The 20671-nt window shown below is 47.5% G+C and overlaps 1 protein-coding gene across 1 annotated transcript in view; it reads right to left on the bottom strand.

Moving 5' to 3' along the window:
* Window positions 1-20671, bottom strand: part of TECTA (tectorin alpha) — a 66464-nt gene that overhangs the window by 41490 nt on the left and 4303 nt on the right. The window contains exons 3-8 of the mRNA XM_060103319.1: window positions 18682-18969; window positions 14935-15072; window positions 14439-14604; window positions 10159-10571; window positions 3678-4248; window positions 1165-1757 (exon numbers count right to left, since the gene is read on the bottom strand). Coding sequence (XP_059959302.1) covers window positions 1165-1757; window positions 3678-4248; window positions 10159-10571; window positions 14439-14604; window positions 14935-15072; window positions 18682-18969 — 2169 coding nt within the window. The remainder of the gene's footprint in view (window positions 1-1164; window positions 1758-3677; window positions 4249-10158; window positions 10572-14438; window positions 14605-14934; window positions 15073-18681; window positions 18970-20671) is intronic.

Raw genomic sequence — 20671 nt, 5'->3', positions numbered from 1 at the left:
TAGCCCTTGGAGTAAGTCTGAGAAGCAGACTGTGTGGAAACCACACAGACATCAACTGTGTTTTTCGTGGTCATCTTTGTTTCTTTCTTTCCAGGCTCCTCTGATCCAACACATTTGCTCTTTATTTGTGTGAGACCCTAAGCTAGTTCCAAGCAAAACTGAAGTGTGAGCAACAGTCACCGTAGACATGTGGCTTCCTCCTGCCCCCGATGTCCTGCCTCCTTCTCCCTTCAAATTTTACTTTTCCTGTGTCTCAGCCCCTTGGAAGCACACAGTATATATCTAATTATCTAGCTGTCCATCCACCTATCTACCTATTATTATTTTGATAAATTAATTTCTGCCAGTGTGTCAATGGGAATAAAAACACAGCCCTTTCAGTGTGTGGATGTATGCTTTATTTGCTGCACTGACTTTTGCTTTCTAAATTAGATGTCATGTGATATTATGAAATGCACATGCACTGGGAGGAGGGAGATCTGCTCCTCCCTCACCCTCCCTCACCCCCGCTTTGCCAACCCCCAGCGGTCAGGCCCACAGCCCTCATTTAGCCCTTTGGGAGCCTCATGTGAAAACAAGGAGTTGCACTCGATGATGCCCAAGATTCCTTCTTACTAATGATCTATGAGTCTGCATGCTTAGTGATGGGTATTTCAGACCAGGACAGCAGGGTGTGAGGCACCATGGCAGGCACCCCTTGTGCTACTCCACACGGATTCCCATCTACAGGTAAGAGATGCAGCATAGTACAGGGTAAAGAGCACAGACTCTGGAGCCAGCTGACCCGGGCTTGAATCCCACTGTATGGCTGTGTGTCCCGGGGGAAGTTACTTAACCTCTCTGTGCCTCAGTGTTCTCATCTGTAAAATGAGAATAATGATGTTATCTACCTCTTAGGATGAATGGCACACAGTAAGCATCCTATAAGTATTTGCTACTCTGGCGAGCTAGTCCTGCTCTAATTCGAGGAATTCCAGCTTCACTCCAAGTCTCCACCTGATGGACTTTTATTTGGTGCTGACAGTTAGAAAACGCTCCCATTTCGGAGTCATTGCCTTCCTAGAATCCGCTCACGGTCAGAGGCAGCCAGGCAAGCCTGAAGAGCGCGGCTCCTTCGCTTGGCAGGACTCATCAGAAAAGTCTCCAAGGCCGCAAGGGTCTTACCTTGACCTCCGAAGCCCCGATGCCTCCCATCTTGACCTCCTGGTCGGCCACCAGGATCCGGAGACCCCGCAGCCAAGCAGGCCCTGCCTCCGGCTTCTTCTTGTTGATGTCGATTTCCAAGTACTCCGGCCGCTCAGGGCAGGTCTTGAGGAGCGTGTAGGAGAACTCGACGGGGAAGGGGTAGGCGGCGCCGTCGAAAGTGTGCAGCACCTGGTTCTGGCTTAGCAGGCACACGGTCTCCCGCTTGGGGAAGCAACCCTGGTAGCCGTTCTCCACTGTGCACACCTCCTCGCCACGGCACGTCTTGTTGAAGCAGTACACGTCGCCGCCCTCCTCACACAGGCACTGCACCGTGCAGTTGGCCGTGGCCCAGAAGAACTCGCCCATGGCGTAGTAGTGGCCGTCGAAGTCACAGCCGCACTTGTGCAGCGGGACGCACTGGCTGGTGCTGAGGACAAAGCCTTCGTTGCACTCGCAGCCCTCCGTGCAGGGCATGGTGCATCTGTGGGAGGCCGTCAGATCTGAGCACGTGTCCGGGCAGCTGCTGGTGCACACGGAGTAGTGGCTGAAGCTCGGGCACTGCACCATGGACACTGACGTAGGGGAGAGGAGAGAGTGTGACAAGGTGAATGACCCAGGGGCTAACCGGCCAGATCCACCACGCACGGGGGCCTGGAGGAAGAACGCTCCTTCTGGACCAGTTGGCACCTAGAGGGAGGGCCAAGCCACCACTCACTGGGGGAAGGGAGACTGAGGGTGTGCAAGGAGCGCAACTGCTTTGGTAGTAACTACTGAGCAATGTGATGGACTGGGATCTCATTGGATCATCCTGACTGAAATAAAATTTCAGGTTCCTATCCTAGCTAGGCTCGACTGATTATTCAATACAGGTTTAGTATTGGGTGAACTACAACCATCGAGATGGTTTAAGATCTTCAACTGATGGGCATATAAGTTGGTCCGACTTTATAGAACGTGGCCCATTCCTAGGAGGAAATAAATCCAACTCACAGGAGAAATGAAAAATCTAACTCTTAGAGGAGGAATTTGAAAAAGTGAACTTTCAAACAGGGACCAAAGAAGACTGTGAAAATGAATTCTCTGGGATATTAAAAATAAGAAAGAACCTCAGCTATCTGAAAAGAACCTGTGTGCCTATTCCCCCAGGAGACTGAACTGGGACTGGATGCCTTCTGAAGGCCCTTCTTGCCTTGGAAAACTGCGATTCTTATTTTAAGAACATCTGAGTCTGGTTTGAGTCTGGTTGACCCCAATAGGCAGAGGCTCAAGAGCTGGTAGACAAGTTCTCTGAATTAAATACAATTCATCCCACTAAAATGAGAGACAGGGAGAGGAATGTGGAGGGTAGGAAAGTAGTACCACTAGAAAAAAAATAGCCATTATAGGCAAAAAATTAGGCAATTGGATGCCCTTGGATTACACAGGGATCAAAGAGGAGTCATATTCAATCTCAACTTGAATCAGGATTTGGATACTCCAGGCGTGATAGAGGCTGGCCAGTCAACACACACAAAAATGTTTAAATGTACTGTCTTTTAGTAGCTTGATCAATGCTCTAAGAATTGATTCTGATACATATTGATTTATATGAATCCAACCTATACAGATAGGAAAAAATTGCCCTCTGGCCTTGGAACTGAAAGAAACTTTTAAATCTCACCTCCATAGCACTCTCAAATGCGCGGATAATAATTTTCGGTTTACTCATATGGAGAAAACCAAGGACCAGGAAAGAAACAAAATTCCAAGAAGCAATTTGGTTTTTCGTTTGCTTGTTTTTAACAGTTACATAACTAGGAAAAGTGAGAGAGATGTAAGTTGTATAGAAGGAAAACATAAGATAGCTAAATTGTTCCAAACGCTCAATCCAAAAGTGTAATTCCAAGGGGATAGCTGGATTTCCCACACTTTGGGGGCTTTTTTCCTCACCACCCGGCATTTTAGAACAAGGCCTCTTTCCGGGTCTGCTACCTGCCCTGTCTACTGCCCTTTTGGACCAGCTGAAATGCTCTAGAGCAGGAGTCACAGAACCTGAAGGCACTGAAAGTAGAGAGGAAACATCCAAGAACAAAAATGCCATGGGTTCCATCTGGGAGGTACATTCTTCTCCCAAAGGCTGCTCTTGATTCCCCAGGCCAGTGTCCACATGTCCCCAACAGCCGTGGGGACACCCACCTCCAGCTCAGAAACAGCCCCCTCCCTGCTCAACTCTGCCCGGGCCACCCCTGCTAAGGGCCCTCTTCCGGCCATGCATTCCGTGTCTCCTGACCACGGATGCCCATCAGTGGTTTCTTGTTTTCTGGCCACAGTATTGGGTGAGGAGAAAGGTCAAGTTGCTTTTACAGTTCGTTCTTTATCTTTTGCTATATTCCAACCTCACCCTGACTCTCGGGCAATGTGTCTTAACAGGGAGCTCTCTTAGGAGCCACGAAACCCTCTCCCAGCCCCCCTGCACAGGCGTGGCCTTCCGAGTGGACAGGATGCCAGCTTACCACACCCAGTCTGGATTCGCCAGTCTCCAATTGGAATGCCCAGGGCTTGGCACACAAGGGCGTAGGCCTGGATGGCCTGACACAGGAGTGTCCCGTTGTCCCTCACACTGCACAGGTCATACACGCAGCTGTGCACGAAGGCCATGGGGTCCACGACAGTGCCACACTCCCACAGGGGGCCGTCGGTCTTGTTGAGGAAGCCGCAGTAGTCGGGGCCAAAGTAGAGGGCTTCGGTGGCCATGTCACACTGGGTGCAATTATCCACGCAACCTGAGTCACACTTCCAGTCAGCGTGGTAGACCCGCCAGCTCTCTCCTAGGTCTAAGACTGACATGGCTGGCCTGCCGTCGGGGCGCAGGAAGTCATCCAGAGGGTTTTTGTTGTAGTTCCCGCAAAGCCCGCAAGTGGAGTTGATGTAGGAGCCTGGGATGGAGATGGAGGCGTAGTGCTGGCCGTCAAACGTCACTAAGAGTCCAAAATCCGTTTCCACAGCAGTAGACAAGCCACTCTGGTAGATTTTCACCGCCCCCAAGTCTAAGGTGACGGGCAAAGAAGCCACTAGGTCATTAACCTGCCAACAACAGTAATAGTAAAAAGGCAGGTGAGCAGGGGCCAGGGCAGTGGGTCCAGCTGAGGTCAGGAAAGGGGGGAGGGATGGAGCAACTCAGCGCCACAGAGAGAGTGGCCCCCAAAAGGCTCGGGTGCCAGCGGGCTTGCCTCCCAGGAAGGCAGAGGCCCCAGAACCTTCGAGAGCAGGCTGGCGTTTGAGTTGTGACAGACGTGCATTGCTTAGTGCCACTCTAAACCCCTCTGGGGACCAGGTGGCCGTCAACACTTCCTGGCTGGCTCTTGGGCCAGCTTCACGTCTTTTCTTGAAAGACTAGTTACCTGGCTTTTCCCCTTTTCTCCTCGAAATCCATTCTTCAAGTCTCAGCTTAAGGCACATACTTTCCATGACCCCCTCGCTGCCCTTAGCACCCCCGACCCCTCTTCCCAGCTGGAAGGTGCTCTATAAACTGTCCCCACCATCGAGCTTTGAGGCTGCCCTGGTGTTATTCTCTGAGTGTTTCACCCTGTCACTTCCTGATACCAGGCCTATGTCATACCATCATTCAACACAATAAATTTGAACACCTACTGGGTACCAAGCACGATGTTAGGTGCTGAGAAATAAAGAATAAAAAAAGTAATTGTCCCTGCCCATTATGAGGTCTGGGTCTACTGAGGAAGAGGGACACAAATGGATATTTATGACATACAGTTTTAAATACACGTTCATAGGTGATGCAGTGATGCAGTGGGAGAATGGTACCTGACCACTGATCCAGCCTGGGGAGGGGGTGTCATATAGGGTTTTTAGGGGCAGTTAAGTCTGACCTGGGTCTTTAGAGATAAACAGAAGCAGCCTAAGGAAGAGTAGGGGACAGAGAATTCCAGAACAAGTGAATAAAATCACATTGTTAGAAGTAGCTGCATGAGAATAGAGACAGTCATCGGGGTGTCACTGTACTGCAGAGGGAAGGGAATGGGCGGCTGGAGAGGAAGCTGGACACAGGCAGGGTCCATTCATTCAGTAGATGTCAACTCAGCCCTTTCTGTGTGTCAAGCTCTGTTCTAAGAGTTGGGGATTAGCAAAGAGTGAAACGGACGAAAATCCCTGCCTCTTGGAACTGTCTATTCCTCTTCAGGAGACCAACAGCAAACAAAACCAATACCTAAAATACATAACAACATCAGAAAAGTGTTCTGCAGGAAAATAAAGCTGGGAATGTGGATCCAAAGTGCTAGGGAAGAGGGTTTCTAATTTTAGACAGGAGGGTCTAGGAAGACCCCACGGGGAAGGAGATATTTGAGATGAGGAAGAAGCCGTGCAGTTATCTGGGGTGAGAGTGACTTACGCAGAGGGGATGGCCAGGCCCTGGGGTGGAGCGTGCTGGGCGCTGGGTTCGCACGGGCTGGTGTGGCCGGAGCGGAGAGCCAGGAGCAGGCAGTGGTCGGGGAGGGCAGAGAGATAAGAGCAGCCAGAACAGGCAGGGCCTTGTCAGCCATTGTAGAGACTTTGGCTGTGACTCTGAGGGAAGCCGAGAGCGAAGAGAGCGCCCAGAGCAAAAGATCGACATGATCTGACTTCCGTTTTGGAAGAATTGCTCTGAGTTCTGTGTTGGGAACAGATCTTGGAGGGCCTTTGAAGCATGTTTTTAAGAGAAAACAAAACGCCACAAAAACAAAAACAACAACTTGGATTTCTCTTCTGTAGGAAGAGCTCCAAAAAGTTTTAAGTAAGAGAATGATGTGGTCAGATTTGTGTTTGAAAAAGTCCACTCTGGCCGGTACGAAGGGTATATTGAAGTAGGTGGAGATTAGAAACAGAGAAATCAGGCGGGCAACTGGTGCTGGAGGCCAGGACTGATGAGGGCGAGGCCTGACGTGTATCCAGACGTGGAGGAGGGACAGCTCGTGGTGGACACTCTGCAGGGCCTGGGGCTTTTTGCAGGGGGGAGTGAGAAGTGGGGGAAGAATCAAGAGTGAGTCCCACAGGAATGAAGACAAAGACATACAGAATGGACTTGAGGACACGGGGAGGGGGAAGGGTAAGCTGGGACGAAGTGAGAGAGTGGCATGGACATATATACACTACCAAGTGTAAAATAGATAGCTAGTGGGAAGCAGCTGCATAGCACAGGGAGATCAGCTCGGTGCTTTGTGACCACCTAGAGGGGTGGGATAAAGAGAGGGTGGGAGCGGGGCACAAGAGGGAAGAGATATGGGAACATATGTATATGTATGGCTGATTCACTTTGTTATAAAGCAGAAACTAATACACCATTGTAAAGCAATTATACTCCAATAAAGATGTTAAAAAAAACAAAGAGTGAGTCCCATGTGTAAGTGGCTTGATAAGCCTCCAACAGAGAGTTAATTTTCTTCTTTTTCACCCTTAACGTGCCTGGCATCTCTAGACATCACTTTTGAGGGCTGGAATGGATGGTTAGTCCTGGAACAGCCCTGGTGGGCTGACTGTAAGTGCACGTCCAGGCTGCCCTGCACCTGTACTGATTTCTGGCACACAGAAAGATCAAGGGTCTTTAGTGCCACCATTGCTGCAACTCTCTGGGTTGTCTAGGAAGTGAGACAATAGACTGTCCAAGCATCGCTCCCAAGGTTTACCATGGCTAATGGCATGTGCAATTCCCTGTCCCTAGAAATTAGTATGACTTATGGGGGAAGGGAACAAAAAAACAGGCTTGAGATGTAAGCCATCCTATGAGAGCAGGAAGTAGAAAAAAAAAACACCCAGGGGTTGACTGATTTATCCTTATCTCCCAGGTAGCAAGTTAGCTAACAAGGATGAGAAAAGCTGAGGAAGGTCAGCCATCAAGAGCACTGGATGATTGTTGTGTATTGCTCTGTGCTGAGATGTAGGAAGTGAAATCTTCTCCAAGGCGGTATAATCATAAATGCCAAATACCTCCCTCGCTGAATGCCCTCCTCTCCTCTCACTCAGCCCCTGCTAACAAAGGACAGTGGTTGTGCTTCAGAGCAGAAGCCACAGGGTGCGGCTGTGTGTGTGGGGGGACTGTCTCTGGATGTTGCAACCATCCCCCTGCTGCATCCGATCTCGTCCCACGCACACTGCCTGTGTCCCTACGCCGCCCATCGGCGTTGCCCAGATTTTCCCTTTTTCTTTTCCGGCATAAGTGGTCATTTCTCCCCCTTTCTTTCTCATGCATGTCTCAGTTTCAGCCACACCTTATAGAGTCCTGTGCTTGTACCCCAGAGGGCTCGGAATGGGAGCAACTGGGGACTCTCACCCAGCCCATATGGCTTCTTATTTCTTTCCTGCTGTCCCAGTCCTCAGCTCCTGATGAGCCAATGTTGATGAGTCTCCCTGTTTGCTTCCCTTCATCTCCCCGTGACCAGCCAGGACCCCCTTTAACCGTGTCTCTCCCAGGAGTGGGTAGGGGCAGGGTTAGGTGGGAGTAAGGTTGAGAGAGAGAAGTAGCATCGTAGGACAGGCCTTAGAATGAGAAGAACTTTCGGTGGGAATGAGTATTGAGTGCCTACTGGGTGCCAGGTTTTGTACTAGCTGTCGCACATATGGCTATCCTATTTCATCCTCACAACAACTTAAGAAGGTCCTTACCGTCTCCCCCTTTTGCAGATGAGGAAATTGAGATTCAGGGCTTGCATAATTTGTGGGTGACAGGACCCAACCCTCCACTGCTTCCTACTGCCTTTGTCCAGTGCTGAGTTGAGATAGCCAAGTCCAAACTACAGCCAAGAGCCCTGCCTTCTAGACATGACACGATTACCCCATTTTACAGATGGGGAAAGTAAAGCTCAGAGAGGCCACTCAGCTGGCAGTGGTGGCCCAAGGCTTGTGCAGATCTGACCCCAGAATCAGAGCTCTTCATCACCATCAGCTATTTGGCGTTGGCACTCTTTTCCCTGGTGTACCCTAAACTACTCAGTTTTATCTGGGGGAGAAAGATGAAAACTGATAAGTATTAGTTAGAAGGAGACATTTACTATATATGGATGTTAGCTGGCTTTCTTTGGCCCCTATTAGCATACACAATCCTAAATTGTTTATTTTGTCACTTGAGAACATTTCAAAGGGGGAAAATGCATATTCAGAGCCCAGTTCCTAATCCCAGCTTATGGAGAAAGGCAACCTGTTCGTTAAGATCTGTTTGCAAGGCCCCGCCCTGCGTGTCTGGAAGTCGGCAAATCAGGCTCCTTCTTGCCTCCCACCCCCCTTGCCTGTCCCCACTTCACCCCGGGTGGGGTCTCTGCCATCCATGGAGGCACCCTCCCCAGCAGGGCAGGTGTATTCAGAGACGCTCGGAAGCCATTTGGCAAAAGGAGAAGGGAGCCATTGTTTGCTTGCAGTTGGAATCACATAACCTTTTCTTTCTGAAACATTTACATTCACGTCCACATCTCCCTGTCGCTACAGAAAATTGAGGAATCCATGCCCTACGCTCGGACGATGGAAGAGAGCCACGCAAAATTAGCAGAGCTGCTGGGCCTGAAAGCAAGGGGCTGGTGTCCCTTTCCTTCTAAAAAAAGGAGTCTGACTGTGAAAGGAAAAGAATTTTAATCAAAATGGAAAATAGGAATACAGCATGAAGCTTTCTTTTCCAACTTCAGATAATGTACACATCATCCCCACAAGACAAGGACGTAGGGGAGAGCTAGCAAACATTTTTCTAGCTGGAAATGTTAGCATCTATCTACAAGGACAAGTTTAGTGCTCAACAGCACAATAGAAATTTAAAAGGGAAAAACTGCGAACTTCTGCAGCCAAATTCTTCCCTCTGATTTGATTTACAGAGCTGTCTCTAGGGAGACTAACCAAATACCAAGCAAATTGGCATTTTAACCACTGTAATAGCCCACTTTTCTTATTATGACAGATATGCTGCACAGACCTAGGAAGGGCAGAGCCAGAAAAAGTGGAATTAGTTCCTTGGTGCTGCCTTTTGTTGGACACGCTGCATCAATTAAAACTACAACACGTTTTTTAAAAAAAGACCTCCCTACACCGGCATCAGTTCTGGTTTGTAATCTCTGTGATGACCTCCATGCTTGGGGATTAAGGACTGCATGGGGTTGCAGCAATCAAGCCCTTGTGGTCCTGGTTATTATTGCTTCAATAAATACATGGTTGCCGTGAGGTTTCCATTAACATCATGAAACTTGGGGCCTCCACAAATTGAGTACTTGCTACTGGCTTTTTGTTCTCCCTCTTTTGTCAATGCCCCAGCCTGAAATCCAGGTAGACAGGGACAGGAGACATTTGCATATGCTAAATGCACCACAGAGATCCGTGTTCTCTCCCATTCCAAGCAGGAGTGGGGGATTCTGTTAAAGGGGTGTTTGGGTAAAGCTTTCAGGGGAACTTTCCACCCAGGCTTCACTAAAGAAGTCACAGAGCCCACTCCAGCTGCCTGGATAGGCAGTGCCTACGGATACACCAATCAGTTTGGACGTTTCTCTGAGAATGAAGCCACCAGCTCTTGGGTAAACAGGATGGGGGGATGTGAGAGTGTTAATCGAAAGCTGTAGTGAATTATGGGTTTGTACTTTGTGTTTACACTGTCTCCAGGGCATGGCCATGTGGCTACCATTGTTGCAAGCCAGGTTCATGAGAAACAATTTACTTCTGTTCCCAGTTATGTCTGAGCTTGGATGTGTGTGTGTGTGTGTGTGTGTGTGTGTGTGTGAACTAAGAAGTTAAATGTACTTTAAGATAAACAGCAGATAGACATGTCAAAGAGAAAGCTTAGGTTAGCTCTTGTACAAACAAAATTTAGCCTAGTAAAGAATTTTACAAGATATTTGCATGGATCTTTACAAAGATCCATGCATCTTTTTGGTACAAAGAGCAAACAGCAGTTAGATCTGGGAAAGTCTTCCCCAGGCTGAAGCACCTCCAGCTTCTCCATCTCTCCATGAAGGATGGAGAGGGTCTCACCTTGACTTTTCCGTAGCTTCCTTTGGGGATGAGAATCTTGTAGCCATTCACCTCCACCGAGAGCTCCTTCACCCAGGAGACGGCTGAGCCTCCCCGGTGCTCGTTCTTTGCCTCCACGCTGAAGAAGGGGAGGCTGGAAGTATGCAAACACTGTCGGGCCAACAGGTAGGCACAGGAGCCTTGGAAGTGGAAGAGGAAGCCATCAAACGTGTGATAGTGCGGCTCCCCAAATACCACGCACGTGCTGGTCTCCAACGGGCTGCAGTAGAAGAATTTGCCTTTGGGTTCGCACACCTCGTAGGGGCTGCAGGAGGCTTCCTGGCAGTAGATCTCGTTGTTGAAATCCAGACAGCGGCACTTGATGGTGCAGTTCAGGTCATCCCAGAACACCTCCCCTCGCCGAAGGAACTGTCCTGGGGAATAAGGACAGTAGAACTAACATTTATTGAGCATTTACCTTCTGTGCTGGGCATCAGGCTAAAGGCTTTACTTGCCTTATACCGTTTAATCCTCAGAAGAACCCGATTAGATATGAAGTGTTGCCCTCACTTGTCAAGTGAGGAAACTGAGGCTTAAGAGAAGTTAGGTAATTCATCCAAATCACTCAGCAACTCAGCCGCAAAGCCAGGATTCCAAGCCAAGTCTGTCTGAATCCAATCTAAGCTCTTGACATTATTTTCACCACCACTGGTGAGCACACTTTCATTCAAGGAAAGACACATTGTCTCACTCCATGGGATACACCAGGACACACGGCAGTCCTTGCCTTCCTTTCGGCAATAAGAGGAAGGGTGTTCCGAAAGAAGGCCCTCCCCCACCCCCCGGGTAACTCGGCAACACTGTTGGTTCATTTGCAAACGTGATCATTCATTCACTCACCCACTCATTCAACAAACAGCTGTTGGGGGCTCAGTACGTGCCAGAAAAGAATCAGGAGTCAGACCCACAAATTTAAATCCCAGGCCTCCTGGGAAAATTCTGGAAAGGGCTGACCCCTGGCTTCCCACATTCCCAGGCTCATAAATCCTGTTTAGGCAGAACTTACACCTACACGAGTTGTCTTCTCCCCTCACCAGAGGCCCGGTCTAAGTCCAGCACTCCTCTCTCTTTATCCCGTGGACAGAACTTCTTGACAGAATCTACGTCAGGACAACAGTGAGATGGGGAGGGGAATGGTCCTAAGGGATGTGCTAATGTTTAAAATACTTCTATTGCCTTGGTAGGCATTCAGTCTTTAAAACCATTTCTCTAAATGAATGATTTCCCCCACCAAAAGCCTTGAAATCTACCAGTTCTTCATATCAACCTTCAGCTGACACGGCAGCATCTCTGGGCTGGGGGCTATGACCTAATCCTTGGTTGGGGGTCGGAGTCAAGAGAACTGGGCAATGGTCACAAGTCTGCAATCAACTGCCAAGACTACTGACTGAACTTCCACTTGTCTTAATGTTCTAACCCATAGAATGTGGACAAGGTTATTTTCTCATCCCTGCCTCCTGGGGAACAGAGATGCTATAAAAAGTTGGCACAGGTCAATAAGGTAGAAGTATTTGTACATTGAGACTGTCTGAAAAGGAAAGTATCAAAGATACAACATTAAGAATTGTAAACACTATCATATACACCAGGAGTAACTATAGTTTGAAACTGTAGCTTGAAAAGGTTTCTCAAATTTTTATAAAATGGAATACCTAATGCAGAGCACAAAGCTGCCAGGTGAGCCTAGGCAGAAGCCATGGCAGTTGGACAGTCCTTTCAATAGCTGTCCAACAGGAACAATTATGTCTCAACGGGCAGTTACGTTTCATATGGCCCCTGAGTGGGATAATAGATGTATTCACAGTCCCAGTAGTTCAGATGCATCAGCCCTGAAAACAGGCCCCTCCAACCTCAATGTCCTTTGGCACTCACCCAGGCTGCATATACTCTAACAGCCTCCACTCGGTATGATTTCCAATCTCTGCTTTCTCAGGCTTCCAATAAATGAGGGGGAAATGTCTTTGAATAGAGGAGGTTTGGACCAAAAGGTAGACTCTCTGAGATAATTTTGTTTGCAAAATGATGGTATAATAAACCAGCTCTATGCAACACTTCCCCTGCTATCGTCCAGGCCAAATCCCCATCTCATTAGATTGACGTATGTCCAGTGGCACATTAAAATGCACAGCAGCCTGTATGAGGAGATTGAATTTGTCCTGTATGTGAAACCCAAAGCCATAACTCAGGAGGGAAAGAATGAAGTCAAAGTGAGGACTTTGTACACAGCTGGCATCTGACCAACCCCACAGCTCTGCGAGCCAGTGTTTTCCATTATCACAGCATTTCATTCCCGGGACTCAAGGAGAGGCTGTCACCCGGCACTTAGGTAGCATGGCCACAGCCAGTCAGCTCCATGACACTTGGACAAAGGCGAGAGGCGTTGGGTAGGTCCCTAGCCCAGGCCATAAAAGCGAGAGAGATAACGGGGCATTGGTTTGGTATCTTCATAGACCTTAGATGAAGATGTGTTTACACTCTGTAAGGGAAGACAGCGCAGTCTCTGAAATCCTGGTGACGTTTGGAGCTAGATTCTTTTCTGTCCAGTTTAATACTGGCTTAGCTCTAAACATTTATTTGCTCTTCTGAACATGGAGAACTTTACAGAGTCCACAGAGGCAAGGATGCCCAGGCAGGCCATCTTCACAAATGACCTTTCCTCAGAGCAAAAGCAGAGGTTTGATAAGTGTGACCACAGCGCAGGGGATGGGGGCAGAGGGTGTGGGCATTTCAGATCAGGTGAATATGGCTCTTCTGATTATTACACATATCAAAGCCCTCAGGGCTGCTGAGACTCAGAGGTCACCTGGCCATGCTCTCAATGGAAGGAGGGCAAGAGGCCTCCTGAAATTTTCATCCCAACCCATAACTTCCTTAGGAATCTGGAAACATTTTCCCCAGGGTCATCTTCTGTGCTTACACAGTACCCTGCACTCATGTCTCTCATAATAGGTCTTACACTGTATCATCACTGTTTCTGTGCTCTCTTCTCTACCATGGTAGGGTCATGGGGGTCCAGAGCAAGCACCATCTTCAGCACCTAAGTGAGTGGCTAAGCACATTTGGAAAGATGCAGTGGCTGGAAGGCTGAATGGATGGATGGGTAGATGGGTAGATGGGTGGGTAGGTGAGTGGGTGAGTGGATGGGTAGATAAATGCACAGACAGATGGAGAGATGATTGACTAATTGTAGTTGCTATAGCCTCCACTCCTAGAGGCAGAAATATGCCCAGAAATCCTGTTTTCTGAATACTTTTAGACATATAAGAAGCTGGAATCTATAAACCATGGTGTCCCTGTGAGAGTCCTGGGCTGTTTTGTACATCCGAAGGGCTTTTGACATTTCAGAGGAGGCTCCAAACTTTGGATGCCAATGTAAAGGAAACCCACGGAGGTTCACCTGCAGCTTGTTCACACAGACCTAAAGCCAGCTTTGATTCTCCCTAAATTCCTGCATGTTTTGCTGCTGCTTGGAGGACTTTAGGAGAAGCTACCCTAAAGACTATGACACATTTTTTCCTTTCTTTCTAATCATACTAGGAAGTACTGATTTACTCTCGTACAGACGTGGTGACGCTCCAAGCTCACCCACTCCCATGGATCTACAAAGTGCAGGTGGTAGAGCAGGAGTAAAAATGAGAAGGAAAATTTAAAGGGGAAAATGGCAACAACAACGACAACAAAAATAATGTTAGGGCTTCCCTGGTGGCGCAGTGGTTGAGAGTCCGCCTGCCAATGCAGGGGACGCGGGTTCGTGCCCTGGTCCGGGAAGATTCCTACATGCCGCGGAGTGGCTGGGCCCGTGAGCCATGGCCGCTGAGCCTGCGCGTCCGGAGCCTGTGCTCCGCAACGGGAGAGGCCACGGCAGTGAGAGGCCTGTGTACCGCAAATAAATAAATAAATAAATAAATAAATAAATAAATAATGTTGAACAGGAGGGCTCTCTTCTGTCCCTCTGGCTGAGGAATCATTCAAGAGCCTCGTCCACTTTGCAGTAGTTCCCAATGGGGAGCTGTGTTCATACCCCAGGCAAAGACTTCAGAAACTGCGGTCTGGCCAGCGCAGGGTTTCAGCTCCTGCAGTGATGAACGTGCAAGCACAAATGACCTTGATCTCCATTACCCAGACGACTTCAAAGGGTAACAAATCAGCAATAAGTCCCCCCTACCGTGGCTTAAAAGCCTGCCTGTCTATCTAAACGAAGCTAACCTTGCTTTGCCTCAGAGAAGAGGAAATGCTTTTACCTCTGGAGGTGCAGCCATTGGCTGGGTCAATTTCCTTCCCATCAACTTTAAATGCCCAGCGACCTGGAACATTGACGTTTGTGGTCTCTTGGATATTCACAATATCAGGGGTCCTTGACCCCGGGAGGCTGAAATAATTGGTGATGTTTCCACCATTAAATCCTGCCTAGAGCACAAAAGGAAGAGCAGACTTTTGAGCACACACATCATCCCCTCCCCCCCGCCCTGACCTTGGTTTACTTGCCCCCCATCTTGTTTTCAGCACACCTGAAATCAAGAGACCCCCTTTTCCTGGAGTCTCTGGGGCCACCATTTCAGGTGATAAAGGCCCACTAGTTCATGCCACACCCGGATACAGGTATCAAAGATGGGCAAGACTAGTCCCTCAGTCCACCTGCAGGATCAGACGCTTCTCCAGTTCAAAGCAGGATTCCCCCCAGATGCTAAGAGCATAAGAAGAGAAGCACAGAGGAGGATGAGCCAGAGAACCACCTACCTGTGCCATCACTCCCCCAAGTCCCGTCAGGGGATCACCACCGCTCGCCGTCCCAGTGGTCCAGTTGATTTCGTAGTAATTGAAGAGCGTGAATGTATAGGAGCCGTCGGACACCAGGACGGCCTGGAAGGTGTTCACCTGCAGGATGCGGATGGGTGGGTGGGCTCAGGACTCATCCCCAGGAGCTCCTCTCCCCAGCAGGAGCTCCCTTTACCCTGCCCCCTCCCCACTCAAGCAGCTCAGAGCTGCTCCGACCCCAGCCTCTGTGCTCTGCCTTCTCTCCAAATATGTTCTCACCTCCAGGGGGAAAAGCAAGACATGTGGGGCTGTGCATCCAGAAGAGAAATTGCCTGAGAATAACCTAGAGGCTGACTCAGCGTCCCTCTTACATCTCTAACCGGTACCAGACAGGAAAGTCAGCGGCCCGACTCAGCATGTGATAATACGTGGGCACCTATAGATGGCAGCATGAGAATAAACTATAGGAACTAGTCAAGCCAGGGAGAGGGCTGAGCACCTGTTCCCAGAGCAGGTGGCATAGGGCGTGGGGTGGGGAGGGAGAGGGCAGAGCACGCAAATGCCAGTCGGTGTGACTCTAGAGGTGGCATGGGCCCTGCTCTCTCGCTTCCTGGAACACACCACTAACCTTGGTGAGATGTCTCCCCCTCTTTTAAATGCAGGTTGGAAAGTGATTTTTAAAAAGCACTTGGTGGGGAGAAATTGCTCCTCTAATGGAGCATTTATGCATCACTTTATATCTGCAAAATTCTCCACCCCCCATCTGTACCTCAACTAATGCTAAGACAGGCAATTTTTTGGCACATTCCCATCATAGGAGCTAAGAAAACTGAGGGCTCAGGGAAATGAATTGCTGGAAATTCCACAATGACCCAGCAACAGAAAACAGAATTGGAGTCAGAGCTCCCAGTCTGATCTCTTCGTGCACTGTCATTACACACGGTCTTAATTTTCAACTTTTTAGGATAGAGATGTTATATACATTCAAATCAGTCCTGCAAACAGTTTCCAGAAACAAGCTGTAGCAAACTCTGTCCTTTACTATTTCCCTTTGCTAATCCCTACCCCCTGATGCATGTTTTCAGGAAATTCAAGTAAAAAACAGAGTTAAAAGGAGAGGCTGCTTCGACCTTTTCCATTCAAACCTAGCATTTTCCCAGCTGCACGATACCGTCCTGGTTAACATTCTGTCAGATGCAGAGGAAGACCCACATCCTTATCCTGTGTAATCAGACTGGGGTAGAGGATCTTGGAAGCCCCAAATCTCCCATCCTAGACAGTCCCAGGGAGGGAGAAAAGGTGCAAGTAAAGAAAAGCCCTTTTTGTGCACGAGAACTTTCTCCTCAAGCTCCGTGCTTGCCACAGCTGATGGCATTTATGATAGAGCCGCCCAGCTTTATGCCTCCATTCTCTGGCCCCGTTCAACAAAAGGGCAAAGTGGGACACAGAGAGGACCGAGCAGTCACCTATATGGCCGCTGTGGGGTCAGATTCATGAGAAAAGCATAAAGTCAAGGACACAAGGACCAAAGCTAAACCCTCCTTCAGACCAGGATGCTTCCTCCGGATGTGAATTCCTTCTCCTGAAATAAAGTTGGTAATATCTTTGGTCCAAGCAGGTCTTGAAAGCAACCCATGTCTGATCCCAGAAGTCACCTTAAAACCAGCCAGCCATCCTAAGAACGTTCCAGAAGCTGGCTTGCCCTCATGCACCCTTTCCCTCACTCTCACCACCCCGCCCCCCCACAGGTAACTCTTCAACATGGGTTGTAAGACTGCTCTGGATCTGTTCTTGTAAAACCATGTTTTTAATTCTTGAAAAGCCCTTTTATACTTCAGAGGACTTCTAATGCTACCTGGAGGGGGCAGCTGAGGAGAAAGTTTAGGATTCAGAGCTAGGAGACTGGGTTTGCACCCTGCTCTGCCTCATATGAGGTTCAACTCCCTTTTCTTGACACTTGGGCAAGTTACTTAACTTCTCTGGGCCTGTTCCCTCACCTTTAAAGTGGACGGCGAGCTTCCCTGGGAACATTCTTGTGAGGGCTAAATGATTTGCAAAGATAGACTATCACAGCCCTGGGTTCACAGTCAGCCTCAATAAATATTAGTTCTCCTTCCTTAAAGTAAACACATCCTCTTGACTTTCTACTGGGCTTCTGCTTCTAAAAGATCTCTCATGCCCAGTGTTTAGTTGGCCTGTTGATACGTGTTCCCCTAAAGAAGGGGGTGCCTAGGATAATGGGAGATGGAAGAGGGCCCCGATTTCGAAGACAGGAATGGATGGACACTCCTGCAGCTCTGGAGGATTTTTATCATCTTTTTCTCCAAGGAGCTCAAAGCACTGAGAGGTGACCTCATTCACCCTCATTGAAAGAGTCCTCACCTAGTCCAGAAATTTACGCCAAAAGTACAAACCAGAAAGTATCTAAATTATCTTGCCATTTTTACTGCCAATGGAAGTGTTTTTGAAAAACTGGTAGTCAGCATTTGATGGGCATTTCATCTCTCTTTTTTTCTCCCTCTGACACTAAAATGTATCGATCGCTGGCATCCTGCATCCTAAAGCTGTAAGGTATGAGGCTCAAGGACATAAAACATCACCCAAGGAGTCGTTAGCAATCCATAACATGACAGAGGGACATTTTTGCTTCTTTAGAGGTTATTTCTAGCCAGTGCATCCACTGTTTAAACTTGTACCTTTCTGTTCTCCAGAACCTCTTAGTGATAAAGTGCATTGCGATGCTCTGGTCAGAAGGTGCAAAGAGGCAGGGTGCTCACAGCAGGGCAGCTACGAAATGCAAGCCCAGCACTTTTCCAACTCTGTCTCTAACTCAGTAGTTTCTGTTTCACCCTGAAACAACTGACTCATCGCCAGGGAAATCGGAAAACAGATGGAATTGGAAATAATCCTAAGAAAGCGGAGGGAAGACTTCTGAGTGTCTTTGCTTACTGGAAATTATACATTGAAGACGCATCTGCTGCTTCAAAAAACTCCATTGCCAAAGTCATCCAAACAAACGGCAGGCTTTCCTGAAAATTACACTCTGTCCCTTTACGTAGAAAGTTGATTATCTCTATAATAATGCCAGTGATAATCTTTCTTATATGACTTTTATTTGATTGCCCATTTAGGATTTCTGAGCAGATGCCGAAACTTTATTCATGAAACACTTTAACTGCCCAATCCAATTAGCATCAAATATGAATAATTCTAGCCCTGGTCACAATTTTAAAAAAGGTCATAACATAATAAAGTGAGCCAGATCATTTGGCTCCAAACTGGCACCCTAGCTTCCTTTTCCTATCAGGTTTTGTGAAAAAAGAAAAAAAGGAAATTAGCTGATGGAGAGAGGCATTTGGGCCTCTGGTAAGGAAAAGGGACCTTTGGGTTCCTGGTGGGTCCCTAATCGTATGGGGTCTCAGTGTCTCAATCACTCCTGCAAAATAGGAATGCTACCTACTGCAAGAAAAATGTGGAGGGCTTCTTTATAGACATTTGTAATGGTTCGTGATAGAGATGACACATCTTCTGAAATATTACGGCTGACTGGACTGGTTAGGTGTGATAGCTCCCTCTGTTTCCTGGAAAGTGGGTGGCAAGACTCCTCAGTTTAACTCAAGGAAACTGACATTCTTCAGCTCTAACAATTAGACTCCTTCACAGTAGTGAAGATGGACAAGAATTAGATGTCAGAATACGAAGTGGAAAAGGGAAAATTTGAATGATTACAGGTGTGGTGCTGCTCCCTCCATAAAACGTGACTTCCTCCCAGGTCACAATGAAAACCCAAGTGGCAGAGAAGGTTGACATGTCTTTGAAGTACTTCCTGATGTCCTTGGTGGCTCTTTTCAAGATGACAGGGTCCATGGTCTCTCTGTAATAGATCTCGCCTCGAATCCCATTGTGCACATCTGCCCAAAATGGAGCAATGAAGGCCCTCCCATCCGTCAGGGGAAAAGATTCAGGCGTGAACTGGCTCACTAGCACGTTGAATGAAACAACTCCATTGTTATTGACCTACAAAAATAAAAGAGGTTTTGCACAGTGGATCTGAGACTATGACAATTTCAGAGTCATAAACCAAGACAGATGCTCACCTAATCATATGAATGGAAACGACTTTTAAACCACTGAATCAGAACCCCCAAACAGCAGCTTCCATTGTTCAACTAGGAGGTTCATTTGCTTCCAGACAAACTCATTGGTTCCCTTTCACTTTCAATTTGTAGCCAGCTGCATTTCTTATTAATAATCAGCCTCATTTTCATGTTCTCTATCCTGTCTTTATTTATACTTATCAAATGCTACTGGATTGTGTGTGTGTGTGTGTGTTGGGCTAGGCAGTGGCTTATGTGGACAATAAAGAAGATGCAGAGTTACAGATGCAAAATAGACAGGAAAAAACCCAAAAAACATGGAAGCAGAAAGTTAAATTAAAAAACTGAGGAACTCTATATTAGACCTTGATTCCTATTACATGACAAAAGAGGAGTGTCAGTGAAAGGTAAAGCAAATACTCCATCACCAAACTCAGATCTCGAGATGAACCATATCCCACCCTGGATGAGACATTTAAAGGATTTTTATTGATGTCAGAACCACTCGGTACTCAGAAAAAGATAAGGTTACGATCTACAGATGAGCCCAATTCCATTACAGCTCCTGTAGTTTGTTAGCTTCTTTGTATAGTCTCTGCACAAAATAGAGACATGAAAACTTTACATTGTATATGTAAATGACTATCTTATGGTGATTTCTTCATGATTTATAAATGGCTTAGTAAATTTATTAAATTACTAAACCTTACTGCAAATAACAAGCCGATAAATATATTCATAAACAGGATCTGTAAACAATTTGCCTCTGCCTGTGTCTGCAGCTCAATATGTTGGTACATGAAGCTGATTAACCCAAAGGCTTGTATGGTTTCAACAGCAGGAGTGTCTGTGATGGGAATACTTGCAATTCCTCAATAGAGAAACATTCTATTGTTAGGTTCATATTTAATTAGTAATATTATGGACATTAACAGTGACTCAGATCCCAGAGATAAGTTATCAGTACCTGGGTCAAGGGTATGAATGTCAACCTATTTTGGAAGCAAGGGTGTGCAATTTGGAAAGGAAGCTGGAGATCCAGCTACAAGGACATTGAGAGTCTACTGTCTGCAAGTATCAGTGAACAACCCAGAAGCCTGAACAAGACTGCATGACTTAAAGTGCTGGAAACCCAAGGAAAAATTTGCCCTCAAATAAGCCTCCCCCAAATTAAGGACCCTCCTTCTGCAAAGGCAAGAATTATTCAGACTCTATGTCACTTAGTACAATGGAGGAGAAAGGGGAGCTTAACTAAATACACGTGTTCTAGAGGTCTAGGAGACCAAGGCTTCCAGAATGGAAGTCCTGTGCAGCCCTCTCATCTCCAAAATCAGGTCAACACATTTGGAAACTTACAATCAGCTGTTATAGACTAAGGAGGCTCTACAGTGAGTAGAGCATAAAAGGCATTTCAGGATGCCGGAGCAATGTGTTTTCTAGGGAACAGTGGTGTAATTAAAACACACAGACTAGCAGAGGAAGTTAGTGATGACTCAGATGTGTTTTGATTATATTCTATAGTTAAGAGCAGTGGTTCTCAAACTTTTGTGGGCATCAGAATTCCCTGGAGGGCTTGTTCAAACAGATAGCTGGGCCCCCTCCCAGATTCAGTAGGTCTGGGG

This window comes from Mesoplodon densirostris, chromosome 7 (assembly GCF_025265405.1).
Source record: "Mesoplodon densirostris isolate mMesDen1 chromosome 7, mMesDen1 primary haplotype, whole genome shotgun sequence".
Lineage (NCBI taxonomy): Eukaryota > Metazoa > Chordata > Mammalia > Artiodactyla > Ziphiidae > Mesoplodon > Mesoplodon densirostris.
The sequence above is the reverse complement of the archived record's forward strand: the minus strand, read 5'-3'. Positions and strand labels throughout refer to the sequence as shown.